The sequence below is a fragment of the Lates calcarifer genome, linkage group LG8 (assembly GCF_001640805.2).
Source record: "Lates calcarifer isolate ASB-BC8 linkage group LG8, TLL_Latcal_v3, whole genome shotgun sequence".
Classification (NCBI taxonomy): domain Eukaryota; kingdom Metazoa; phylum Chordata; class Actinopteri; family Centropomidae; genus Lates; species Lates calcarifer.
Genome location: NC_066840.1, coordinates 9,117,669 through 9,131,187, shown reverse-complemented (window position 1 = coordinate 9,131,187; position 13,519 = coordinate 9,117,669). Strand labels below are relative to the sequence as shown.

The following is a 13,519-nucleotide window of genomic DNA, read 5'->3' as shown; positions in this document are numbered from 1 at the left end:
GAGACAAAAGGCATTTTAATTTCTGCGCAAGTCTGGCTTTGGCTCATGTTATTTTAATGTCATATCTAATTAGCACTCAGGGTCAGGCATTGCTAGAGTGACTGCTCATCCATAACTCTGAGCTCGGCTGCAGTGGTCCACACGGCAACTCATTCTGGCATGCTTAATTGGAGCTGGAGATACTGTCTCAGACCATAAACAGATCCTGTGATGTATGCCTCCAAAATTGTCAGGTGGTATTAGCATTGTTTTTGTTCTCTACTCACCCATAGCAGATAAGGGAGCAAGCAAATTATAAGATGAATTGTCTAAAGCAATGGATGAGGTACACCTGTGGTTATTAAATTAGATCCTAGTTGTTTTCACAGTGTGTGCTAGTGTTGCATTGACAGTCATAGGCGGCTCTCTCATTAGGACAATTGTTTGTGTGAGAAGATTATAAAGTAACATTTCATAAGAATCACTATGTCTGTTTTGGCAGTGTTTGGTAATGTAGACATGTATTTATTTAATCAAATAGCAAGAACCTACAAACAACACAATTACTCAAACATATTTTTTGTTTGGCTGGCAGATTTGTTCTAAAGGAAAGAAACTTATTCAAATACAAACCTTTACAGACTAATCTGATGTGTTTAATTCAGTAAGATGGCACTGTACTAATCCTAGGTAAATCCTTTTTTGTGTGTGTTAGAACAGTAGCTTTAAGCCATTACTGAGGCATTAAACCACTGCCCAATAGCCTCTTTTAGCTTTACTGAAAGGTTGTGTATTACTGGGTGCTAGGTAAAATGGGAATAATGCTATTTTCCCTATTTTAGCTGCAACTGTGGTTGCTAGTTAGTTTTTTGCACATTAGTTTAAAAATGGCCTGTAAGCAGATGCCACCCACTGCCAAAGGGTCACCACTGTGTCTCTGCTGGAATGCTGATGTATCAATACTGTCCCACCTCCACCCACACAAAAGTCCAGGGCCTGCTATAAGCCTGTGGTGTTTCTTCCTCTAAAAAATCTATAGTTTTTTCTATTTTCTGCATGTTAATGTTAATGAGAAATTAATACTATGTTACCGGTTCTTTTGACTTGGTACAGTGTTCAGAATTCTACAGTCAAGTTGGATGTTTTTTCCTTGAATTTTTATTCATGTGTGAGGACAAATAACATTTTAATTCAGTATGCAATTACAAATATAACATATAATATGCTGCATTATATATATGTCAATCACCTTCATATACCATTTATTTACTGTGTACTGCTACAATTATGTGTACAAAAATATTCTTTTGAACTACTATTCTCATACACTATTTTGTGTGCTCAAATGAACACAGTTTGTTTACTAATGATTAATAATAACTATTCATTCAAATTGCTGACAAAATACAAAACAACAACAGACAGAGGGTACGACATGAGATTAGTGACTTAGCAGGTAATTCACTTGATGAAAAATTAATTTTTCTTGCAATGTTTTTCAGTGTTGAAGCTGAAGCAGAAATTAAACCTCAATGGCAAAAACATTAATTTGCAAAGTACTTTTACGCACTGAAGTGTCATTTAAACTTAAGGAATATGACTAGCTTCTTGATTTGTGAGATAGATTTGGAGGTGTGGCATTTTCCTTGATAGTCTCCCCAACTTCCGTCAAACATTTTGGGGGTCATCATCAATATACCTTATTTATATTGAGTTTTTCATTATTACATCATTTCTTTTTCTTTCTTTTTTCTTTTTTTTGATGTGCAGCATGTCTCTGTTGATGACAGATTAAGAATAACCTATGGCACTGGTTGCACAGCACTGGAGACTGTGAAAAAAATCAGGCATTAATGGTGCAGAAGCAGTCAAACAGGATTTTAGTAATTGCACTTTTTCTGTTGTTGTTTCTGTTGAAAATCATTATCAAATATTCTGTCTGTGTCATTATCATAGTAATGTTTAATCCAGTTTCGACCATTTGCCATTGCCTTTGTTAAACACGAGAATAGTTAACAGGTTTAAGAACATACTGGACTACAAATGGCATAAATTGGATTAAATATTACTTTAAAAATGACATAATACTGTATTATTATATTAGTAGCTGCAAATCGTGTTTTGACATAGATCATTGGATACTATTAGATAAATAACATGGCATAATTATGTAAAACTATTTTATTAAAAGCCTCCGTATATATGTGCTGGCCATTTAAGGACACTGGTGTGTTTCTACATGACGGTTATTTGTCCTCCAGCCTGGATTCTGCAGAAGGTAAGAGCATTTGCATTTACAACCGCACCGTGACGCTACAGCTGAACAGCGACACTCTGTCCAAAACAAACAGCCTTTTTTATAACACTAAGTAAGTGGTTTTGTTGCCCTGAGCTGAGTCTTTCAGGCAGCTCCATTTACCCAGGCTGCGTACGGCTCACCCCGCCTCCTCCGTCACGATTGGCAGCCGTACACTCAAGCCATTTATCTTGCGTTAGAGGCCCATGGTTAGTGCAGTGCCTGTGTCTGCCTGAGAGATTTAACTCAGGGAAGAAGGTCTAAATATTCTCAGTTTCCGGAAGATCATTGTAGCCTTCCTAAAAGAAAGAAAATGGAATCCTAAAGTCGCACATAGCTAAACAGTCAAGCGGTTTTCAGAGAGTATTAGAAGAACAACTGGCAGTACAATTACATTGCTGCCAACACCAGTGAACAGGTAATGTACCAGTGATTTGGTGACAGACTGTATATTCGCTCCGATTACCTTTCTTTTCATTAGCTAGCTAATTTTAGCTTGTTTGCTCTGGTTAGGTACTCGTTTTGAACGTCATTGGTTGACGTCGTTTGCCTAGTTAGCTTGCGGCGATGCTAACAGTAGCGTCAATATATTTTAATGACAACCTCGTGTTTTATTTTTGTACATTTTCAGAAACAATAAACAAGACAAATGTCCAGTTAATGCCACGTTTCCGTACATCAGTGATATTTGGGCCAAATAACTAATTATGTCAAGTTATTGGAACGGGGGACACTTATCATGAAGTTACTAGCTAAGTTAGCGTTAGCTAATGTTAGGTTCCCCGTTCGTAGTGTATTGTATAATAGTGTATTGAGCTAGCCACTCGGCTAGTAAACATGGGAGCTATCTAGCCTTAGCATTGTGAAAGCTCAACGCAAGTGGGTTGTTTGGTCAGCCAGGAATCTTGTTTTGTGTCGGTGATGCTTATGATATCCTACTCAGATGCTCTGTAATTTGCCTTCGTCACACATTTCTACAAACATGGTGGTTTCGCTTTTATAGGTAGCAGTGGGTTAAGTTGATAGTGTTAGCAACCGTGTACGATGCTAATAGCTAACTAGCTAGCGCTAGCTAAGCTAGATGATGCCATTTTGTTTTTATCCCGACTTTGACCAACATACTGCGTTCCCATGGGACTTAGAAACACACAAGCCATCACATCATTCACTGCAATAATAGCTATTAAACAGTCCACATTTTCTAATGTGTCAATGTAAAGTGCGCTGTACGCTACGGTGTAACGTAGCGACTCAGCTAGCTAGTGTTGCGTTACTAGTATGTTGTCTGTTTGCTTTGTAACCAACGGTGGTTAAATGTGAAAAAATGTGTTCTGTTGTGATGCTGTATTTTGACCCGAGTTTTCTCTCGATGACAGTTTCCCTGGTTAACAGTAATACTCTCATTCGGCCGCTGCATTTATCATCATCATAAAGATTGAGTGGAGATACTTTGAGGTGTCAAATAAGACGTTTTCATGTGTTTTTGGTTGTCTATCCTTTCTGCATACTCCTGCTCAAAATCTGATGAGTCTTGCTACAGCAATCTCTTTAAACAACATGTAGAGTCAACTAGCAGTGCATATCCATCTGTTTTTGATATACAACTAAACTTTTTTTTTTTCACTGCAGCAACTGCATCTTGCTGGAGATTGGAGAACATCCCTCAGCCCCCCCCCCCTCCCTTCTGAACCGATGGAAGGGTCTGACAGCCTCGAGCAGAGTGGCAGTGACCTGCCAGAGTCACAACGCAGAAGGCAGCTGGACCGGCTGGATAGGGAGGAGGCCTTCTACCAGTTTGTCAACAATCTCAGTGATGAGGACTATCGTCTCATGAGAGACAACAATCTCTTGGGTACTCCAGGTAATAAACCTCTAATGTAATAACATGAGTCTTTTGTCTTGTGAAGGTAATCTGTGACTGTGGCAACATTTACATTTGTGTTATTTTAAGCACCTCAAAACATAATTAGAGGGAGACAGTTGCCTTTCAAAAAGTCCAAGCAACTGATCCTACAAAGTATGTTTTTTTTCTTTTTTTTTTTACTTTTAATAATGAAATCCTCATTGTCATTTTATCTTCTCTCTCTTTCTAAGCTTAGTCTGAGCTATCAAATCCCATTCTCCTTTTCAAAGTTTCAAACTGTTGTTACATTTTTTAAGTGCTCATATAGGTTTAGACAAATTCAAGATATTTATTTAAATCAAGACATTTATTATTAGGTTAATACATTGTAGCTTACTCAAGGCTTTTATATGCACTGTTTGTCCAGTGGCTCACATCAGACATGATCCAGTGGGACTAATAAGTAGGCTGCAGACAGGCTCATCTGGACTAGAAGACGTGAACGTGCTCCATTATACTTGATGAGTAACTTAACCACGTTATAGGTTATATTGTTGTGCTGTGATGTTACTTAAACTATACAATAGCACATCAGTGTTTTAAGTTGAGAAATTATAAAGTCATATGTTTTTTATACTTTGTTTTTAAATGTTTGTTGTATAGAGGTCTTTCAGATATACAAGTATTTATTTGGTATTGCCTCAAAGATACTGCTCATCATAATTTCTACAATAGGCTAATGATACCTAGCCTACAAAGAAGTACCTCAAGACCTGCAGCCCTGCCCTTGCAAACTTCTCATAATTTAGTTGATATCAACATTTTATCTTTTTATGTCCTAATGGTAAAATCATCCTCCATCTTGACAAATTTCTTACTTGCCCAGTAGAATGAGAAGTTGGAATAAAGGTTAAGCTTAGGTACGTCTAGTTTTTGGATTTGTCACTCTGCTCAAAATGCAACAGCCTACGGACTACTGAAGACGCCCAATCCGTTTCTGTCCCAGGACATTGGGAGAGTTAATGTAAGTTTGGGACGTCCTTTAGTGGAGCACCCTGCAAGGAGAGGGCATTGAATGGATAGTGGCATGCCCTGGTAAGTCTGGAGGTTTTCAGTATTGTCCTCTTGATGTGTTCAAAGACAATCAAACAGATGTATGGGCAATGGCACTACAAAAATTAAAACCACCAGCTTTTTTTTCTTTTTTGACACATGTACAATGTTTCTACAGTATAGTACACAATGTTTTTTCACCATAGTTCTCTACCTGACAGATATGTAGCTGTTACAGTCTGTCACTGTACTGATGTCTCCTCCTCCTGTGTATTAAATTGTAAAATGTGTGTTCTGATTGTAGGGAGTTAAACTGTCAAGTCCTCTCAGCCACCTGCAGAGTCTTTCTCCCAGCTTACGCTGGTGGTCAGACTTGTGAAGAGGAGCTAAACAGTTAATAAGCTTCAGGAAAGGAATATGTGGCTTGCCAAAAGTAAACATTTCTCTGTTAATATCAGACCTTTCTTCCATTTTCTAATGTCTCTTTCAGGAGAGGTTACAGAGGATGAGCTGTTTAATAGACTTCAGCAAATCAAAGATGGTCCAGAACAGCAGAACAACACCCCTAGTACTGAAGTTGGAGAAGATCCAGTTGGTAAGTTTGTCATTCCCTCTTTTTTTTTTCTTTTTCTTTTTTGACTCTATGATATACTGTCGAATTCCGATATGATTTGTCACATGTTAACTCTGCTAATTTTCAGTACAACCAGAAAACTCTGAGGATCCTGCCAGTGGGGATAGTCTCCTGGACTGGCTGAACACAGTAAGGCGCACAGGCAACACAACCAGAACTGGTCATCGTGGAAATCAGTCATGGCGGGCAGTAAGCCAAACCAACCCAAACAGCGGCGATTTTCGCTTCAGCCTGGAAATCAGTGTGAACCGTAACCTGGCTGAACAACAGGCAGCTGCTGAAGGGGAGCAAGAGTCTCCAGATGAGGCTCCAGAGGGTCAAGAAGTTGTGGCAAATGTTGAACCACAGGTGCCCATGGAGACAGAAGTGGTGGAAGAACCAGTTGTAGAGGAGTTGGCTGTCATAGTGGAACCAGAGCCTGAACTGGAAGAGGTTGTTTCACAAGAGATTTTAGGAGAACCTCCCAGCTCACCTGCTGCCCTGCCAGTACAAGCCCCACTTTCTCCCTCTCCACGCAGAGGACAAAGGAGAGCCCGGAGCCGCAGTCCGGAACCACGCAGGACCAGGGCCCGTACAGCCAGGAGTCGTTCCCCTCTCAGCTTGGATCAGCTTGATGGTCTTGCTAATCCACGCCAGGCTCACAGCTCTCAAGGCCCTAACTCTGCCACCAATGCTCCCCCTGTGCCTCAAGTGGAGGGCAGTTCACGGACTCGACAGCATGTTCTTTCCAGGCAAAGCACTGCTGACACTGATGTTCAGCCATCTAGGGCTGGTGCAGAATCAGTCCCAGAGGCCCAAAACGTTGAATCTCAGGAAGGAGAAGCTGCTGGGGGAGAAGGTGGTGGAGAAGGGGGCGCAGGAGGGCGCCGTCCCCCTACTATTATGCTTGATCTCCAGGTGCGTCGCGTGCGTCCAGGCGAATATCGGCAAAGAGACAGCATTGCTAGTCGTACCCGCTCACGCTCCCAGAACTCAAACAACACATTTCTTTATGAGAGTGAGCGTGGTGGATTTCGTAGGACTTTTTCACGCTCTGAACGTGCTGGTGTGAGGACCTACGTCAGCACTATTCGCATCCCTATCCGAAGAATCTCTGATGCGGGTTTGGGGGAGGCAACCTCAATGGCTCTCCAGTCTATGATTAGACAGATTATGACTGGTTTTGGTGAACTTGGCTACCTCATGGATTCAGACTCTGATTCTTCAGATTCAACCCGTGGAGCCAGCACACCTTCAGATCTGGGTGAAGCCCTCAATAACCCAGATGCTACTCCTGCTGCTGCTCCTGCTGCTGATGTTGATGAAGCACCTGTGGCTGCTGGAGTCAGAGCAAGGACAGTTGAGACTGATGTGGTTGAGGGGCTTGCCACTGGGCCACCTGCCTCTGGTGGCAGGGCTCGACCGAGACCACCTATCAGTCTAGAGGAGCCCAGCTCACTGCCCTTCCTGCGGCTCGCCCACTTCTTCCTTTTAAATGATGATGACGAGGACCAGCCTCAAGGGCTAACTAAAGAGCAGATTGACAACCTCTCCATGCGCAACTTTGGTGAGAGTGATGCCTTGAAGACTTGCAGTGTCTGCATAACAGAGTATGCAGAAGGTAACAAGCTACGTAAGCTGCCCTGCTCTCATGAGTACCATGTGCACTGCATCGATCGCTGGCTGTCTGAAAACTCCACTTGTCCCATCTGCCGCAGGGCCGTCCTGGTGTCGGCCAATCGAGAGAGTGTGGTGTAGTTCAATACAGACTGTGGGCCTTTTTGTCAACCTAAATAATCTAATATCCCAAGTCCATGAAAGGCTTTTGAGGAAATGTGTCTCCACTGTTGAAATGTATTTTCTTCATACCATTTGTGAGTTTGATCATAATCCAGTTGCAGGTTTGATATGAGGTGCTCCATACAGTGACATTGGGACATATTCACTCTCTAGTAAGACGTTTATTAATGCAGTCCAAAGTTAGACACAAGCAATGCATGCTGTTTGAATCAACCTGTAGTGACCAAGCCGTTTTTTGCACTGCATCAAGCCATGTGCACAAGCAGTGTATCTAGTATCTAATAAAGGAGTATTTAATAAAAAAATCCCCTGGTTGTAAATGCTGCACAACTGCAGGTAGTTCAGGCACTTCAAATCTGCTCTTTTGTATTAGCTCCTAAATTGCGCCTTTATATACTGTAAGTTGGGTATTGGTACAATTCTTAGTTAGACCAGTTCAAAGTATTAGCTGTAAATAAGCTTGTAAAATGGTTTTGAATCATTCTTTGTATCATTTGAATTGGTTTTGGATTGTAAATGATCTCATGAAGATTAGGGTAGTGTTGGCCGCAATTTATCATAGCATCTCTAAATTTGATGTTAAACCAATAGGTGGTATAGGTGTATACAGCAGAACTATTTAGAGATTGTGATGTCCAAAGGATGTAGGACATTAATTGGTTTGCCATTTACAGTGTGACTTGTACTCTCCTTTTTTGTTCACCAGAAAGAAACAAACTACTGTTTTGGAGTGGCATAAACCATGAAAATTCTCAAGAGTGTGATCAATTGTTTAAAAAAAAAAAAAAAACCCAGAATGTTGTACAGTAATAAGGGAAAGATAAATCCAGTTGGGTAACTTTTGCAAAGCACAAGTTTATTTTGGAATCATAGCATCTTTATTCTTATTCTTGATCATTAAAATGATTGAGTAGCATCCATACCAGAAAATAGGGATGTCTCAATATTGGTGGTAGATACTGAGTAGGAGATGATATCAGATTGTTGGCATGTGAATTTCCCCACATCAAAAATATTTACTAACAGGCATGACATTTCAGAAATTTAAATATAGTTGTTTTTGCTCCCACCACCTCCCCACCCCACATGTAAAAAAAACATTTACTTTATAATGTACAACCTCTTGTACAATCATTTTGTGCTGACGTCCATTAGCTACTGGTCTGATTCTTAATTTTGCCACAAACGTAATGGACGGTCTTTATTAATTGACTAATGTATTAAGTTTTCTAAGCTGGTTTTGATATGACCAGAACTTGACCTCAGCTGAAATGTAGACTTGCGTTCTCAACTCCACCTCAGTGTGCAAGTGACAAGTTATTAATCCAAAGGTTCAAGTGTCAGACGTTGCCAAGTCTGAAAACATTTTTTGTCCTTGTGTCTTAGTGAGGCTCCAGCAGAAAGTCAGGATGCTCACCCACTGTGCTCTCCTGCCTCATGAGCAGACGCTCCATATCAGTGTGCAATACATGCAAAAGTGAAAGTAGAGGGGGATACAAAAAATGATATTAATGTATGCTATTCTTAAAAACTGTTGTTTAATGGCTAAAATCTTAAATGAAGACTTATTAAGTTTTAAAATGTGTTGAAGTTCATTTTATTTTATTTAGAAATTCAGTAGGTTTTTATAGCACTGTTGACGAACAGGAACACTGGCTGAAGGAAGAAAAGGGCATCTCTTAATGCCAATGTCCTGTCACGTTTCTTGTTTCACTGTTTGATGTCTTTACCACAATTATTACTTCCCTTCTTGGGACAAAGTTTGAATGCAAGACATTGTCCTTGTTGAAAACCATAAACATGTAAATGAAATGTATGTTCCCTCTCAGGCCATCCTTTAGTTTTGGCCTTGTTCTGTGACCCACCCAGTGCAGTATGTTAACTGGGTGTTAAATGAAACTAACCGCTGAATTAAACAAGTTGTTATGCTACAAAATGCATTGCCGTCATGCATTCTGTACATCCAGCTGCACACATTATTAATTATTCCTTCTACCTTATATATTAAAACTGTTTAAATACTCTTTTATTTCCATGTTTACTTTGATCTGAGTGTTTGATATTTTTTGGTTTATATTTGGTCTTTTTTTTTTTTTTTTTTTTTTTTAGCATTTACTTCATGGTCCTTTATAATTGATTCTTACAACCCTGAATTGTAACCAAGTAGAAGATGTGGTGTTGGTGTGCCCTTCCCACTAATGTTATTACTGTTAGATCACAATCATTGTTCTCTTTATTGCTGAATACAAAATACACTCTGTTCCCAATTTATTAGTCCAACAATGCAACACTTCTGTGATAAATTCTACCTCATAAAGTTTAATTTTTTTTAGGTTTCAGTTTTTGCATTGTCAGAAGTGTGTAAATTCAATTCTGTGTTTATTACTAAGGTCTGAGTTAAAGGTGGTGTAACTGAACTACATTATATGGAGAGGTGTCCTCCTCAGATACATAAAACATAATTTAATAAACCTGAGCATAAATGGCAGAACAGTTGTATTGGATTACACTGCAGAGGAGCACATATGATCAGATATGATGCATTTGACCACTTGCACTTGGGAAAGATGTGTTATTACTAGCACCCCTACAGGTAGGATTTGTGAAAACCAGTTTGCTTGAGTAGGGGGTTGACAAGCTCCCACACAGGAATGGCCAGTAAACTACAATCATGTTGTGAAAACAAGAAACTAATGCTACAGTTACATAATGAACCCTAGAGGAGTATTATTTTGAATGGAATATGATGAACCACATTCAGCAATTTTAATATTGTCGTTGTTGCAGCACCAGGTATAGACACTGGTGGAGTCTGGCAGTCCACAGCGGAAAAACAAGGAAGTGTCGGTGTCTGTAGCTTCAGACCGCGGTGACGATGGCGCTCCGGGCAGTCGGGAGCCGCTTGTCGCATTTTCAGAAGAACTGTTTCAAGGTAATTCATGTCACTATCTGCTAATTTAACGAATAGCTAATGGCACATGAACTCTCACTGTCTTTCCTTTGGCGTCTTAAGTGTGTGAGGACTGAAACAGCTCATACTTTCCTTTTTGAGAAATCACTACTAGCTAAATAACCGACTTCAGGGAGAGACTTGTGATTTGACTTTCTCTGCTTAACATTCGTGGACTAAATGTATTAGTTTACCCCATCGCTGCAAGGCTACACCAATATTTTGCTAATCATAACTACACTGATCTTCCAGTTGCTTACGGGTTGCAGTATGCATTCACCACAAAGCGGCGCTGTTGATACTGAATTTAATGTTCATCTTATGTTAGTTTAGATAACATCAATTAATCCTCATATTTACTCCCCTGTCCTCCTTTAGATTGCCTCCATTCAGACACTAGGAGTTGTCAAATTCAAAACAACATGTCCAGTTGAAGTGAGCCACCTGGACCATTTGGTTCTCACAGTGAAAAGTGTACCAGACACCATCAAGTTTTACAGCACCGTCCTTGGCATGGAGGTCATCACTTTCAAGGTATGACAGCTATTTGAACATTAAATGTATTATTATTGTTATTTATAGTCATAGTAGGAGTGCTTAAATATCTTAACATATAAAGTAAATATAGTTGTGTCTCCAGTAGAAGGATGTCAGGATGTTCGCCCACTGTGCTTTCCTGCTGCCTCATGATCAGATGCTCCATATCAGTGTGAAATACACGTAAAAAGTATTGGAAAACAAACCATAATATAACCATATGCTATTGTTTAAACTGTTTGTAATGGCTAAAATCTTAAGCAGATAATAAAACAGTGTGATAATACTGTATAGTAGTATAGTATAAAACCGTATGAGACGTGTTATGCCTTGCACAGGGATCAAGAAAAAAGAAATATTCTTATGCTTTTGGTGTGAGAGAAAATCCACTAGATGGCAGGCTTTGATTAAAAGTTCACCACTCAGTCAGGGACCTTGAGCATCCAAACACCTCTCTGTATTCACACATGACATCTCTACATCTTCAAGGGAAACCGTAAGGCTCTGGGTTTTGGGCAACAGAAGTTTAACCTTCACCAGCTGGGACACGAGTTTGAGCCAAAAGCTAAGCATCCAACCTCAGGCTCTGCAGACCTGTGCCTTATCACCAGAACCCCTCTGGCCACTGTAGCTGCACATCTGAAGGTACTTAACCCAATACTTCTGTCATGAGTTATGGGGATTCAGGCACCACTGCAGTACTCAGTGTCAGTTTCTGCTGCTTCCTCTCCTTTACAGGTTTGTGGAGTCAAGATAGAAGAGGGTCCAGTGGAGAGGAGTGGGGCTGTGGGGACCATCACCTCTCTGTACTTCAGAGATCCAGACCACAATCTCATTGAAGTGTCAAACTATAACCAGCCAACATCAGAGGCTTCATGAGAATTCTCAGGTCTTTTTTGTGAACACATGAAAAAACATCAAACCTTGCAAAGCCTCTGTCCACTTGGCCTACTCTGTACAGTTACTGTTAGAGTTGTTTTTAGTCCAAAATGAACACATGCACTCAGATGTAGACTGGTGTAGACAACATCAGTTGACTGTGCAAAGACAGAGTTCCTGTGTAGTTCTATTTAAATCATGCATAAAAGAGGCAGTATTTTTATAGTAAAACTCCAAAAAATCTTATTTAAATCAACATGTAAAGTATGCAGTCTAATGGGAAGAACGGTTATATTCTGTGAAGAGAAACAGATGTAAAAAACACGACTCATTCAACTGGAAATAAAAGGCTCTTGTACAAAAGTTCTGTTATATCTGCTCAGTTTATTTAACTTCATTTTCTGCAAGCCTTTTGATGATAATAATTTATCCTTTTTAATAGAGGAAATCATCATTAGTCCTGCTCAACAGGGAAGAATAAAAACCTAGAATGGCAGTCAATTATTAAGATAAACATAATTTTTCAATTTATATTGCAAGGACAGTAATCATACCTTTTTTTTCCTTGCTTGTGTTGTGGTTGAGACTATGAGATTGTTTTATACATCGTACTTTCCAGCTAAGAGACTGGAAAGTCAGAATAAGACTTGAAATATGCAAGATACTACATTTTTGCATTTAAAATTCACATACACTGAAAAGACAAGAAAGAGAAAAAAAGATACATGGATGTATTTAAGGTCACCAAGTAGTTTGCATGTATCAGTGTTAGATTAAGTAAAAGGGAAAGTTTTCAGGAGATGATGAGTTTTTGCAGTCAGTCATAAGTCTTAGTGGTTTAGTGTCTTTGTTTACTTCTACAGTATTGAATTGAGTCAGTCATGTCCAGCACAAAACAGTACAAGACAAAATGAGCTAAAAATGAGCCAAATATGGGGTCAGTGAGTAAGAGTGTTTTCCCAAACCTGGTCTTTTCTCAGTACTGAATATTCCATTCTTCGATTCACAATTTCCTATATTGATCAATTTTCCTGAAAGCTGCACAAAAGAGCAAGAGACACCTTCCATTGTTCTGCTGTTCCATTGTTCCATTGTTCCATTGAAATCTCACCTTCCCCATCAAAACACAGACATGTCACTGACAAGATGATACCAGTGATGACCCGGTAATTACTCCTGTTTACTCTGATACCTGTGTGTGAGAAATGGTATGGATTATATACATATACAGTAATTGTAAGGTGGGTTATCAACAGCCAGAAAAGGGAAAGGACCATCATGTCTCAGTTTCCTGACAGTAAACCTCAACAACAAAAGCAACCTGTTTAGCAATTGTTGTATGGAAACTCCATCTATGTCACAGCTATAGATAGAGAGGCTCTTGTCTGCTCTACAGACAAAGAGCACTACTGTTGTGTGGTGGATGTATTGTTGTGGGTGGAGAGAGTATGGAATCTATACCCCTGTAATTCATGCTTACAGTGGCCAAATTTCCCCCCTTGTTACTGAGTGTATCCTGATAGAAAACCAACTGCTTATGTTACACTTCAACATCTAATGTGATATTGT

At 39.7% G+C, this 13,519-nt stretch overlaps 2 protein-coding genes across 2 annotated transcripts; both read left to right on the top strand.

Annotated features, from left to right (window-relative positions):
- Window positions 1–2,471: 2,471 nt before the first annotated feature.
- rlim (ring finger protein, LIM domain interacting) lies at window positions 2,472–9,613 on the top strand. The gene is made up of 4 exons (XM_018675695.2): window positions 2,472–2,693; window positions 3,905–4,136; window positions 5,662–5,766; window positions 5,873–9,613. Exons 2-4 carry the CDS (start codon window positions 3,968–3,970, stop codon window positions 7,540–7,542), a joined length of 1,944 nt encoding a protein of 647 aa, XP_018531211.1. The 5' UTR covers window positions 2,472–2,693; window positions 3,905–3,967; the 3' UTR covers window positions 7,543–9,613.
- Window positions 9,614–10,219: 606 nt separating this feature from the next.
- On the top strand, window positions 10,220–12,313 carry glod5 (glyoxalase domain containing 5). Its single transcript, XM_018675709.2, has 4 exons — window positions 10,220–10,516; window positions 10,913–11,068; window positions 11,561–11,716; window positions 11,810–12,313. The coding sequence occupies exons 1-4, from the start codon at window positions 10,460–10,462 to the stop codon at window positions 11,948–11,950; spliced, it is 510 nt and encodes a 169-aa protein (XP_018531225.1). The 5' UTR covers window positions 10,220–10,459; the 3' UTR covers window positions 11,951–12,313.
- The last annotated feature ends 1,206 nt before the right edge of the window (window positions 12,314–13,519 follow it).

What these genes read in the sequence shown, in the direction of transcription:
- rlim (XM_018675695.2), top strand. Translation starts at nt 3,968, where the DNA reads ATGGAAGGGTCTGACAGCCTCGAGCAGAGTGGCAGTGACCTGCCAGAG. An exon ending in CAATCTCTTGGGTACTCCAG is followed by an intron (nt 4,137 to 5,661) that starts GTAATAAACCTC and finishes TGTCTCTTTCAG; the next exon opens with GAGAGGTTACAGAGGATGAG. An exon ending in AGTTGGAGAAGATCCAGTTG is followed by an intron (nt 5,767 to 5,872) that starts GTAAGTTTGTCA and finishes GCTAATTTTCAG; the next exon opens with TACAACCAGAAAACTCTGAG.
- glod5 (XM_018675709.2), top strand. Translation starts at nt 10,460, where the DNA reads ATGGCGCTCCGGGCAGTCGGGAGCCGCTTGTCGCATTTTCAGAAGAAC. An exon ending in TTCAGAAGAACTGTTTCAAG is followed by an intron (nt 10,517 to 10,912) that starts GTAATTCATGTC and finishes GTCCTCCTTTAG; the next exon opens with ATTGCCTCCATTCAGACACT. An exon ending in CTGTAGCTGCACATCTGAAG is followed by an intron (nt 11,717 to 11,809) that starts GTACTTAACCCA and finishes TCTCCTTTACAG; the next exon opens with GTTTGTGGAGTCAAGATAGA.